The sequence below is a fragment of the Acromyrmex echinatior genome, chromosome 6 (assembly GCF_024713525.1).
Source record: "Acromyrmex echinatior isolate Ae372 chromosome 6, ASM2471352v2, whole genome shotgun sequence".
NCBI classification, from domain to species: Eukaryota; Metazoa; Arthropoda; class Insecta; order Hymenoptera; family Formicidae; genus Acromyrmex; species Acromyrmex echinatior.
This window is the reverse complement of record NC_141857.1, coordinates 14,381,395-14,396,321: the sequence shown is the minus strand read 5'-3', so window position 1 is coordinate 14,396,321 and position 14,927 is coordinate 14,381,395. Positions and strand designations below refer to the sequence as shown.

The 14,927-nt window shown below is 32.9% G+C and overlaps 1 protein-coding gene across 6 annotated transcripts in view; it reads left to right on the top strand.

Annotated features, from left to right (window-relative positions):
• The window catches only part of LOC105144031 (dual 3',5'-cyclic-AMP and -GMP phosphodiesterase 11), a 234,137-nt gene extending 219,299 nt beyond the window's left edge, over window positions 1-14,838 (top strand). For 5 of the 6 annotated variants that reach the window (XM_087406851.1, XM_087406850.1, XM_087406849.1 and 2 more), the window contains one exon: window positions 6,413-14,838. In XM_087406851.1, coding sequence (XP_087262977.1) covers window positions 6,413-6,592 — 180 coding nt within the window. In that variant the 3' untranslated portion in view covers window positions 6,593-14,838. Of the gene's footprint in view, window positions 1-4,685; window positions 4,880-4,996; window positions 5,502-6,412 lie in introns of those variants that run through there. The other variant, XR_845839.2, reaches the window with a different exon arrangement.
• Window positions 14,839-14,927: the final 89 nt, after the last annotated feature.

Below are 14,927 nucleotides of genomic sequence, written 5' to 3'. Positions count from 1 at the left end.
ATGACAAGAAAGGAAATAAAGGACTTTGACTGGTTCATTTTCTTATGCATTACGTATTATGCGTTATGCAAGAGTCTGTGCTCCCTGCTTTACGAGAATTTCTGTGAACTGTGTCGTTGCTGTTGGCAACAAAAGTATGGATTCGTAGTAATAAAACAAGGACAGTGCGAATGGATGATATTGAAAAGAATTTAATGAGTATGCGGTACCTTAACGTGATTAGTCAATACGTTAACTATTCAATATTTTCTTTCGAGTACAACATGGACAACAGCAAAGAGTTCAAGGATCGCGAGATGATAGCGAAACAAATTGCGAAGACGAGTGATTTGATTCGTAAAAAGTATCGCGCTGTGAAAATCGGCAAAATAGAGGAAGATATAGATTGGAGAAACACTTTAAGCCTATCGTCGAACCTCTAAAAGATTGTCGAGAATATCACTAATGATGAATCTCAATCAATTAAAAAAGAAGTTAACATTGTAAAGGATAAAAATATTAAGAAAAAAAACCTGAAGATAATGAAGGTGTTCATGCTGATGATAATGATGATGATGATGATGATAATGATGGTGATGACTTCTGAATGGATAATTCATGGCTTCAATTGACACCGTCGTATAAAAAGCAATGTACAAAAGATTGAATGTTAGTCGAATTCCAATTATGCATCGCCTGAACTATGCGAATTATCGCACGAACGTTCGCACGTTCCCTCAGTCGAAGACATTTATGAAACGCCCAATGAACCGCTTGAAAAGTTAGTTAAACAATCTTTGCAAACGCGGCAATTTCGTGAGGAGTTGCATAATTAATTGGGGGCACTTAGACAAAAATAGGTACATAAATATGCTTCTCGGTGGTGAGAAAAATGCGACCAATCACGTATACTTCAGCGAGAACGACGATGCTCGGTGACAAATATTTCGATGTAGACACAAATGACTTTGTGATCGTAGATGGAGTAAAGTACAAAGATACACCTAGTACGTACGAATTAATTTTTAAAATAATCCCCGATGACACTATTTACACAGAGGATGATAAACTAGTGTATAAAAGTATACTTTTGGTAACGAATGTTCATAAACGCAATTATAATGCGAACAATCCAATATTGGATAACAAAGAATACAAATATAAGAATATAATAACATCCTTAGTATTAGGTAAGATACAAGTTGAAACAGATATATCACGCGCCAGGTATCTAAACAACAAGTCAAGTAAAAGAGTTGGAAAAAATGTAATACACGCCACATGACCTTAAATGACAATAAAGTCAGTTATGTTCATTGGAATGAACATAATGAGCTAGTGGATTGCTTGAGGCCTCGCGTCAGGCAGGTCACAACGCCCACGATAACAAAATATTGTCTATTATCGAGGAGCTTCGTGAAGCTTGATACATAATCATTTTCTAGTTGACATCGAAATGCCAATGAACAACGTAAGTAGTTTGCGTAAGAACTTTGTGATATTTTACGCATTACACAGCAATAATCATAATATAACGTAACATGTCTTAGAAGAAAAGTCTCGAAAAGTGACTACTGGTGGAAGAACTGCGCACTTCGGGAAAAAATTTTCCACGCAGACGTGTCATAGTTTACAGATACGATGACCTGTGGCAGACTGTGGTCGAGATGCGTCCTTACACAACAAAGGTTACCATTACATTTTTACCGTTATTGATATGTTGAGTAAGCACGCATGGACCGCTCAAAACCAAGAGCGGAAATGAGATGACTACAGCGATTGCAAAGATAATTCGAGACGACGGAAAAATTTGCAAACCGATATGGGAAAAGAATTTTACAACACAAACGTAATACAAATACTCTTGAAAAAATACAGTATAAATCATTATTCAATATATTCATAATAAAAGCATCAATCGTTAAATCGTACGTTGAAAAACGATATGTGGAAACAATTTACGCACAATGGAAATTACAAATGGATCGACTTGCTATCGCGTCTAGTATCGGAATATAACGCACGAAAACATCGAATTATTGGTATGCGGCCCATCGATGTGACTTCCACGATCGCTGACAAACTCTTAAATATGGTGTACAACAATGTAAAGGCCGCACTCCCGCGATTCAAAGTGGGTGACTCGATACGTGTGAGCAAATTCAAGACGATCTTTGTGAAAGATTACACGCTAAATTGGACTACGAAGGTATTTAGAATTATCAAAGTACAGAAAACTAATCCCGTGACGTATCTACTAGAAGATTACCGTAGGAAACCTGTCGCTGGAGGATTCTGTGAGTACGAGTTGCATCGCATAACTAATCCCGACGTATATCTAGTTAAAAAGATGTTGCGTACAAAAGGTTTACGTGAAATGGCTAGGATTTAATAATTCATACACGTTCTTGGATAGACAAGGATATTGTGTTAAAAATAAAATTGCCCGATCAAGTGGCAATGATCGCGTACCCGTGTCGTCAGGCGCGAATGGTTTTTCGCACACGTGACAGTGCATGGCACTGCTAATTTTTGCCAATTGTCTCGCGAGAAATCTGCCATGGAAACAGCAGACAGGATAATATTTACACTATGCACTAAACTTCTGAATTCCTCAATAAATCACGCGACGCAATTATCGCGACGAAAACGATATATCGACTGTGAGTTGTTGTACAAACAATGCGCGTAATATCCGATGCTAAACATGTGATATTGATACCTATATGTTGACATATTCGGTTCTTTCTCTCTCCGGGGTGCATTCCACGTCGGTGTAGATCACGAATGGGATGCGCTCCTTCCTGCAGTGATTGCTGAAACTTAACTTGTCGTCCTCGCTCGGGATGGTGCAGGCATCTGAAAAAAAAGTATAATTTTTTTTGTCTCAAATAGGTTAAAAAAACATTTTCATAATTTTAAATTAAATATATACATACCGACAAAATCACAAAAGTATTTCTTGTGTCCATATTTATTGATTTGTGAGCTCACGAAACGGGACAGATCCTTTATCCACGCGAAGTGTCCCGTGTTATCATCCTGCGAATCCTGCACGTACAATAAATTAACGTGCTTGTTCCTTTTCATATCGGTGAACCGTAACGGAAGAATTCTCTTTTTTTCTTTTTGTTCCTCGATGCAATATACGTTGACGGAGATATCATTAAAATTTTCGAATTTTTTAATTTGATTCAGCGTTATTGGGAACACAAAAGTCTTAAAGATTCACTACAGTCGTGTAATGCAGATATGATGACTCTCACTTCATTTTTTAGTTGGGTGTAGAGCGGCAATCACCGATTACGCGAAACACGCGTTGCCTAAGTGTTGCACATTAACTACAACTCTCTTCATTTTAATTTCTCGTGGGAGTTCGATGTGACATCCCGCATGCAGAGAATTATACTTGTTTATGTTTACTGTTAAATTCAGTATACGTAACAGTATCCATCCACTATCGCGTTCCTGGAATTCCTCCAGCGATGTCAGGCTCGACGACATGCGACGCGTACTACTCATGTAAATCGGATGAACGGAAGAGTTCATAATTTCTCGTGCTCACACTTTTATTTGCACATTTAACATCACATAAATTCACCATTAAACACTGTGTTTATCTTAATATTATCATGTCTCTGAATAACATTTTGCACATGCTCAACCACTATCTCCCTCGCATCTTCGAGGAACTGGCGAGGTTTAATGTGTTCAGAGTTTATGACAGCACCGGTCAATATATTCGAACGCCGTATCAATCTCGCGCTGTATCCGGCACCCACTTGCACAAAACTTCCACGCAACATGTCTTTCAAATTTTCGAATCGCGCGATACGAGCGATCAACGATTGTTTAATTTCAATCGATAATCGCAGACGTTTAGCGTGACTCTGTTTCTCCAGCGATTCGAAATTATCGTAACGCTGTTCCCACGCAAAAAACTCTTCTCGCGTATTCAATTAAGCGGCTTGCGCTATGAGATTATGCTCCATTTGATCCACATTATCATTTTGAACTGTTGCTCGATTACTGACAAAATGAGTTTTCAGAGAAGATAATTTTTTCGTTTTATATAGCATGGAAAGATGCATCATTTGGTTTGCTGCACGTTTTAACATGTTTGAACAAGTTTTAATGTGTTTCCGAAGGGGTCATTTTTTATTGCAGTCATAAAAGTAGGCAAAAAAAAATTTTGAAAAGAAGATGGGAACAGAAACTTTACTGTCGATCTCCAAAGATAAAAAGAAAATCTGATATCGTCAAACTGCATTCTTGTGATATGTGTCATTGTGTAATTTAACAAAGGTTTGATGGTAATTACACTGAAAATAAACTCACATATTTCTAAAGATAAGTAAAATTTCATATTAAATACACTGCCCCGAAATTTATTTTTTAAAAAGAGAATAGGAGCAGGCAGACTTTATTGTCGTTGACGCCGATTTCTTAGATAAAAAAGATTCGATATTGTTAGAGTGCATTCTTATGATATGTATCAATTTGGTCCTTCGACCATGTCGCAATGTTCTTCAAAGTATATAATGTATTAGGTGTTGGAATTAATTCGTAGCGTTTTTTAATGAAAGAATGTTATTTATTTCACATGAGCATTAAAAAATACATTAATGAAAGTACTTCCCATCACTTGTAAAACGCTACGAATTAATTCCAACACCTAATATATAAAAAAATCCCCTCCATTTTAGGGTATGTAAAAAAAAATGTGGAAGGGAACACTGTTTAAAAGAAGAGCTTCAAGCAACGTTCGCATCAGTCGTTCAGAGAGCTTTAATAGAGTTCAGACAGCTATATATAATTATACGTTTCTCCGAGAGAATAAAATATCTCAAGCCATGAACTATTACGTTCCAATTCAACAAAATGAGGCGTGCAAGAGACAGTAAGTTTATTTAATTTTATTGTATAAAATATTTGCTTATATGTATTATACGTTATGTATTTTTGTAAGATCCATTTACTTGTTTTCTTTTTTTCTACAACGCATTTTCTCAAACAGTCTAGTACATCTTCGAAACTTCGCTACATGCTTTGTATCTTGATGAGGAAATATGCATTGATATCGACAGCGTATAAGTTGGATATTGGGATCGTTATGGGATCTATATCTCATATGCAAATTGCGATTGACGATAATCAAGGCAATCGCATGTTTATATCTCATGCTACGTGGAAGGCATTTATCGAGAAACGTATAGATATCGAGCGATTAATACAGTCAACAATCTCATCATCATCATCATTGATTCAAGATCTAAATGTGGAACTTGTTAAAATATGTGATACGAATAACGTAAAGTTAACATTAAATTAATGCACATGTTAGTACATGTAACCAATAACTGTGCTTTTCTTATTTGAACTGGAGCAATGTGTTGAGCATGTATTCTATGAACTGAGTCAATATACGCACGGTGTTAGTAAAAAGTTCGAATATTTTGTGTTATTTTTAAGACAAAATTGTATTATTAATAAAAGCGATGCTGCAAACATTTTGTACAAAATTTATGATAAAAATTCTATTATAGAATGTGAACTAATAGTCTATGATTTAGATTATATTGTACATACTGCATTACATGATAAATAAATATATGTTAAAAAATACAATATATTCTTTTCTTTTAAAATTCTTTACTTTTATCCTTAGTATCTCCGCCACTTCTTTTTCTTCATATCTTTGTAGTAGTATTGAATTAGTCAATAAGAAAGTGCGCTTGATCATTTTTGTACTACATTACTAAAAAAAATATTATCATAATTAATATTACTATATTATTAAAAATTTGTAAAAATATTATCATAATTAGTTTCTAAGTATTCGTATCATTAAAAATTGTAAATATCATATCTATTTAATTAAATCACGTGTAAGAAGGAAAGACAATGTAGGAGAGAGCACAACGAGAGGAAAAGAGAACGCAAAGAATAAATATAGGATTGCAACGGGTGGAAGAGAGAGAACTACATCCTATAATAGGTAAGCGAGAGAAGATAATAGTTAAAGAGAGAACGCAACGGGTAAGAGAGAGAAGGAACGAACTTTTCCCTCTCTATCATGGATCCTGGTGACGCGGTTTCTCTTTCTTAACATCTGTGAGGCACTTCCCCTTCTCTGACACACACGCGCGCGCGTGCACACACACACACACCCACACACACACACACACATCGTATATGTGTACGCACTAACACAGTGAGTTAGAATCGATGTATATATATTAGGTGTTGGAATTAATTCGTAGCGTTTTTAATGAAAGAATGTTATTTATTTCACATGAGCATTAAAAAATACATTAATGAAAGTACTTCCCATCACTTGTAAAACGCTACGAATTAATTCCAACACCTAATATATATTCTACTTCCTTCTTATAAAACTTTTAACTCATCTTTTCGTATCTATGTTGGACAGGCGTTCGCTCATCTGTCGGACAAACTTGTGCCCCTCGTTGACGGAGTCAGTATAAATAAGCAACATTGGTTGGAAATTGCTGAAAACAAATGCCAGATGGAGACCTGCACGAATCATGATAGGACACTATCAACATCGGCGTCCGACAATGAGGAAACCAACGAGCAAGCGGATCAGTAGTTATGATGATGTCATTGCTATAAAAATTCAATGTATCAAACACAGCGACCATCCGTCAATTGATCGAAAAAGAGATATGGAATGTAGTTTTTATCCTCACAGACCATTTTCCGTGATTCATTTTCTTTGTCTCAATTATCACGGCTTATGTTCTGCGCGAATTTGAGTGGATAATCCATTAATTTTTATTGGATTAATTTGTTTCTGTCAATTTCTACATATCTACTGATCAAATAGACGATATACAACTTCCTCTCATTGTAATGTATATTTTAATCAAAATTATTCTATAAATTTGACATATAGCAAATTGAAAAAACTAAATATTAATGATTTTGCGAAATATGATGAGAAAGATCTTTGTTCTCTCTCTCTCTCTCTCTCTCTCTCTCTCTCTCTCTCTCTCTCTGTTTGTTATTTTATATATTGTGTTTCTCAATCCTCTTTCCTCTTGTCTGCCTATTTGTTCATCTTTTTAGATACTAAATGATAATCTTCAGATGCTACTACTGTACCTGAGTGTATTGTATATATACATATATTTGCTATGACACAAATCTCTTCGATATAGAGAGAGAATAAAGATGGGAACGTGATTCTTTAAAATGATACAATAGTTTTCGATGATAGTTGGTCGAAGAACACAACCGAAACAGCATCTGTATGAGCAATTAGATTATGTATTTATATACCAAAGTGTAAATTTATATATCGAGATTTATATATCATGACTATCAGTTAGCCAGTAAAATAGCAATGCGCCTGTGACACTAATTAATTATAGATCAACCGCAGCAGACTAGATGTCTAACTTCGCAGTTACTTTGTTTTCTGTTACAAAATTATTTTGAATTTCTCGAATCGATTGGACTTTTCTTCTCATAGCCGTTTTCATCTTCGTGTGGAGCTGTTGTATCGCTAGAATCAGATAATACAAAAATTATAAATGTTCAATAATGACAAATATTTACATCATCTTTGTTATGCTCTAATGATTCCTGCACACTGAACACGGAAACGTTTACCGCACGGCAAAATATTTAGAGAAAAAGTTCTGCGGAATTTTGTTAACTTAAAATTATACAAGGTAAGGTATTTAAAACAGGTCACTTGAATAACTTGTTTTTAACAATAGAAAAGTATCAAACAAAAGTTGCATGATTTCAAGAGAGACGTATTTTGGTCATGTTGTTTTTCTTCTAACTGGAGGCGTTAAAAAGATATGAAGGTCATCTCCATTTTTTTTGTACGGAATTGTCTGATTTTTTAAAATAATATGGTGTATGTGTGTGTGTGTGTGTGTGTGTGTGTGTGTGTGTGTGTGTGTGTTCCTCTAATTATTCTGCATATAAAAGTATTAAGATAATAATATAAAAAAACCAATAGATCAAAATTTACGAGATATTTTATACTATATTCCATCACATGTTGACATAAAATATCTCGTAAATTATTAATTTTTTAAAATCGTACTTTAATATTTTTATGGACAGAATATTGAGATGAATCAGTGAAAAGAAAACATTTTTTTAGTAATGTTAGTTGAAAGATACAATTTCAGAAATTTTCAGCAAATTTTCAACAATTTCGTTTAAATATTCCAAAACGTGGAATAATTTCAGTGAAATTTTTTTACCAAGGATATCTTCGTTAAAAATGAAACTTTGTTAAAAATGAAAAATCAAAATTTAAATTTAAAAAATAAGTTTTTATAACCTGAAATATTTACTTTTTAATGGTTACTATATTTTTTCAATTTATGTGAGTTTTATATACAGGGTGTCCCATTTTAATTTCCCCAGGCAAATATCTCGAAAAATATGGAAAATACAGAAAAATAAATTAGTATAAAAGCTATGTGAGTCGGCACGGTTAACAGTGCGCAAATTAAATTAAAATTATTACAAAAAAATTTTGATCACACATAAATAAATTTTAAAATGTACGTTTCGGTTCAATTTTGGACCATCATCAGCATGAATCTCTCATGACAATATTAAGAAACTAAATTATTATAATTTTGTGTATCAAATCAAACTGCATTGTTATATCCAATGTTTTTTTTTCTGGTCACAATTGTGGGAGGAATGAAATCCATCCTAATATATTCAACCAGCTACTAAGCTCGATGGAAAGGATTGCATGTATCTTAACTATAATTATTACAAAAATTATTGAAGTAATAAGCGTAGTTGATTTTGTTAGTAGTGTACCAATTACTCACTTCCAACTATTGTAATCAAATGAACAGCAAATAATTAAAATTGTACATTATTTTCCCACAAGTCAATCATTAAAAAATATATATAAATTGTCACAAATAGAATTAAAATTAATATTTTCGTCAAACGTTGACTAGATGACGAGTCAATTGAAAATGATATTGAAAATGTACATTATGTTAAAACGTCTCGTATAAGTCATACAAATAAACATCTAAACAGCGCGTACATAAAGTCAGAAATAATTAACCAAATCGTTGTACATAAAGTCATAAATAATTAATCAAATTTGAATCGATTGTAAATTTGATGTAAGCCCTCTGTATCCATTTTCAAATATAATCCATTTTTTTTACTTTTTATATGTATCATTTCTGAAATAAGTTTTTTACTGTACATTCTTTCTGCACCCAGAATCTTGACTTCATTCTAATTAAAATCATGATTGTGATGTATCCTAATCTATAATGACAGAATATATATTGTACTTCTACGTATATATTTAAAATGTTTGATTATTCTCGTTTTTAATTTCCTTCTAGTTTGTCGAACGTAGGATCACAACGTATGCATCACAATCCATACCATCAATTTTATATACAACATTCATTTTATTGGAGTCCAGCAGAAGTCTTTATGTACTTTAATAAACTAACTCAATTTATTTATGTTATAAAAAGTTACTTTTTGTTGCATATTGTTAAACACGTTTTTAGTTTAAGTTGTTCAAAAATATTTTTAATATAAGGAAAGATAAGCCACTTGTGTTTTGTTTGATTTATGATTTCAGGTGTTTCCTATGATTTTTGTTTCAAAGTTTTCTTTATTGGTTAAACATTTAATTCTCTCTGCCATCGTCTCAAAGTTGAATTGTATAGGATAGTCATTATTCAAAAGCATCCGTACTATTAACTCAAGATTTTCTTGATGAAACTCTGAATGTGATAGAAGAAACGCTTTGTCTGTGAATCCTATAATTATGTCTCTTTTTGGGGAAATAGGATGTCGGTACCAAAAACTTAAAAATCTCCCGATAAAGATTTTTGGTACCAATTAAAGAAGAGGATATCATTTATCGTTGCTGACTCTCATTAGCCTACTATATTAATTTTTTTAATGACTATCCTATACAATTCATCTTTGAGACGATGGCAGAGAGAATTAAATGTTTAATCAATAAGAAACAAAAATCACAGTAAATACCTAAAATCATAAATCAGGCAAAACACAAATGGCTTACCTTCCCTTATGTTTCTGAACAATTTAAAAACTGAACAATTTAAAATCAAAAAAACACTCAAAAAACCAAAAGTTTGGTTCCATTATGTAAACGACACATTCGTGATATGGAGACACGGCAGAGCCGAACTCCGTATATTCTTTATTTTCCTCAACAATCAACATTCAAATATCCACTTCACTATAGACATAGAGGAAAACGGAAAACTCTTCTTCCTAGATGTTCTTGTCTCTAAGAAATCTGACGATACCTTAGGCCATTAAGTGTACAAAAAATCAACACACACAGATAGATATCTATGCCGAGTCGTACCACTCAGTACAAAAACAGTCTGTAATCATTTCACTTGTACATAGAGCTTTCACCATGTCTGACAAAGAACATCTACAGATAGAACTCAATCACATAAAATTAGCCTTACAGAAAAACGGACACGACAAAAATGACATAATCAAAACAATCAATAAACATGCAAACAAGACAATGATTTCTGACACACAATCAGACGAAAGGATCTTATCCATTTTCCCATATGTCAAAGGAACAACAGATCAGATTGACAGGATATTAAACAAATACAATATCCGAATAATCTTTAAATCATCCAAAAAGATAGGACAAATCTTAAGAAATCCTAAAGATCAAAGACCTCCAATCAGCTCCGCAGGAGTATAAATAAAATATCTTGTTCCTGCGGGCAAGTATACATTGGAGAAACTGGGAGAATGGTCAACCTACAGATAAAAGAACACCAACGTAATATTAGGCTAAAATACGTCACGCAATCAGCATTATTAGAACACAACATCGAAACAAGATATCAAATACTGTTTGATAAAACGACCACAATAGCCAATATTACATCATACTTTCCAAAAAAATATAAAGAAGCTATAGAGATACAAACACACCTTAACAATCTAAATAGAGATAGTGGCTACAACATAAATAAAATATGGAACCATTCTCTTATTGAAAACTGACCAATTTCCTCCATCTCTTCCCCTCCCTCCCCCCCCCCACCCATAATTCTCTTCTTTCCCCCACCACTCCAATAAGTAACGTAATAAAAGGAAAATAAAAGAAACGACCCGAAGGAACAGCTCAGTGATCAGGCTGTGCCTCGCCCTGATGATTTGGACTGCAAGGTTCACGAAACGTTGGCATTTCAAGAATGAATCTGGACACGGAAATCCGCGAAATGCATAAATTTAAATTTAAAAACATGTTTAACAATATGCAAAAAGTAACTTTTTATAATATGAATAAATTGAGCTAGTTTATTAAATACATAAAGACCTCCGACGCACTCCAATAAAATGAATGTTGTATATAAAATTGATTGTCATGCATCCTACATTGGACAAACTAGAACGAAATTAAAAATGAGGATATCAAAACATTTTAACCATATACGTAGAAGAATAATAACACATTTTGTGTTATTGTCAAATTACAGATTAGGATGCATCACAATCATGATTTTAATTGGAATGAAGTCAAGATTCTGGATGCAGAAAGAATGTACACTAAAAGACTTATTTCAGAAATGATACATATAACAAGTAAAAAAAATGGATTAAATTTGGAAAATGGGTACAGAGGGCTTACATCAAATTTAGAATTAATTCAAATTTGATCAATTATTTATTTTATGTACAACGATTTGGTTAATATTTCTGACTTTATGTACGCGCTGTTTAGATGTTTATTTGTATGACTTATACGAGACGTTTTAACATAATGTACATTTTCAGTATCATTTTCAGTTGACTCATCTAGTCAACGTTTGACAAAAATTCTAATTTTAATTCTATTTGTGACAATATTATATATATTTTTTAATGATTGACTTGTGAAAAAATAATGCACAATTTTAATTATTTGCTGTTCATTTGGTTACAATAGTTGGAAGTGGGTAATTGGTACACTACTAACAAAATCAACTACGCTTATTACTTCAATAATTTTTGTAATAATTATAGTTAAGATACATGCAATCCTTTCCATCGAGCTTAGTAGTTGGTTGAATATATTAGGATGGATCTCGTTCCTCTCACGATTGTAACCAGAAAAAAAAACATTGGATATAACAATGCTGTTTGATTTGATACACAAAATTATAATAATTTAGTTTCTTAATATTGTCATGAGAGATTCATGCTGATGATGATTCAAAATTGAATCGAAACATACATTTTAAAATTTATTTATGTGTGACTAAGATTTTTTTGTAATAATTTTAATTTAATTTGCGCACTGTTAACCGTGCCGATTCACATTAGCTTTTATACTAATTTATTTTTCTATATTTTCCATATTTTTCAAGATATTTGCCTGGGGAAATTAAAATGGTGCACTCTGTATATAAAACTCACATAAATTGAAAAAATATAGTAACCATTGAAAAATAAATATTTCAGGTTTTAAAAACTTTTTTTAAATTTAAATTTTCATTTTTCATTTTTAACGAAGATATCTCTGGTAAAAAATTTCACTGAAATTATTCCACGTTTTGGAACATTTTAACGGAATTATTGAAAATTTGCTGAAATTTCATTGAAATTGTATCTTTCAACTAACATACTAAAAAAATCGTTGAAACTGAATTGAAATTTCTCTGAAATTTCTTTGAAATTTTATTGGAATTTCTTTGAAATTTTTACTGAAATTTTTCTGAAATTATGTTCAAAAATTTTTTAATTAAAGATTCCTGAAATTAAACTGAAATTTTTTTGAAATGCTGAAATTTTGTCGAAAAGTGTTCCAAAACATTAAATAATTTAAGCAAAATTTTCTCACTGGGGATTGTATTTGTATACATAATTTTGAGCTAACAAAATATTGCAGATCGTTCTTTCAACCCATTATGACGCAATAGTTGCAACTCCTGACATGTTCATTGGTTATCTCATCGCATTTTGCCACGCGGCAAGCGTTTTCGCGTCCAGTGTGTAGGAGCCAAGCCATTTACCTCGCAGTAAAATAGATTATACATACCTGAACAAATAATAAGATTTAAATTTTTTTTCGTGTGTTCCACTGTTTTTTAAATCTTTATTAAATAATATTTAACGTCATAAAGCATACCTTAAACCTACCATTGCAGACATGACATTTGCCTATTACTTGATAATGAAAAACATGCATATCATCAGATTGTTATCCTGGAAGAGGATAGCCCTCATTTGGTATCATATTATACGTGGAAAGTGGAATTGCTGGCACATATAGATGAATAATAAGAACTCAATTCCGCGTGATACACGTACTATAGCTCTGAGAAGACGCAGACAGTCTAGACATTTAGTTATCGCAATGTGATCGTTACTTATAATCATAATTTGTGATTTACCAAATGTTCCTTCAATTCTGTAATCTCTAAAGTAACTTTTTCTTTTTTTTTTAATTTAAAAATATCCATATCTATGCTTGATATATATACTTGATCCTATACGCTCCCCTAGCGAAAATAAAAAACGGAAGGTAAGTTGAATATAAGAAGTGAATAACAGAAGCATAAACGAAGTTTCAGGTAGATAAGACAAAATGTAAAATGTAAAAGGTTTACGGTTCTTTCTTTCTCTCTCTCTCTCTCTCTCTCTCTCTCTCTCTCTCTCTCTTACTCTCCTCTATATTCAACTTACATGTCAATTTTTATTTTCGCATCTCCCTAATGAGAATGATGAGATACGGGATAAAGAAAAATGTAACGAGTGTGATAAAGTTTTCTTGTGTGCATGTAATTTGGTGCGGATGTGTGCTCAAAAGAGAAGAGAGTGACAACAGCTAACATATATTGTACAGTAATTTTTGTGTAAATTATATTGCGAAATGTCTACGTCGAATTATTATGGTAATGATTATAGCGCGAGTCATATACGTGTACAGTCTCATACACGCGCACGCGATCGCGCATACGAGACATGCGCACACGCACGCGCACACACACACAACACACACGCGCACACGCACGCACACGCGCACACACGCACGCGCGCGCGCGCGCACACACGCACACACACGCACACACGCACACACGCACACACACACACACACACACACACACACACACACACACACACACGCACACGCACACGCACGCACGCACACGCACGCACGCACACACACACACACACACACACACACACACGCACAGGGTATCCGATAATTGTTCTGACGTAGTTTGTGAACATATAGACACTAAACTGGAAAGTCCTTTACCATTTTGCAATTTTCGCAATAGCAAGTTAATAATATATTAATTGCTAAAAATTGCCGAAAATTGGTTCAAAAATTTTTTATTCAAATTCTATCAACTTCACAGAAAAATTGCAAAGGACAAAAATTACTTATTTTCTTCTCATAAAGTTCTGAAAAATTTTTCAGAATTTTTTAATACCATATTTGCTCATATGGATAAAACAGTTGTCAATATAAGAAAATGCAATATGAAAAAATTGATAAAAAATTTTGAAAATTTCTTAAAGCTCTTCTGAGAAGAAAATAAACAATTTCCGTTTTTTGCTGTTTTTCTGTAAAATTTTCTGTTGATAATATTTGAGTAAAAATTATAGAAGACCAATATTCGACAATTTTTAGTAATTAATATCTCTTAGTAATTAATTAATATTGCAAAAATTACAAAATGGTAGAGAACTTTTCGAGTCAGTTTAGTCCGTTCTGCACGAAAGCGCTTGGCAAAAAATTGTGATACCCTGTGTGTGTGTGTATTCTATAAACAATATCTAATATATTACAATAAAAATAAATTATAATATGAATGTGCATAACGTGTTTTATCGCGTTTCCTTGAATTCATCCTCATTCGTCCTTGATAGCATTATCTAATCACACACATTATTGGAAAGAA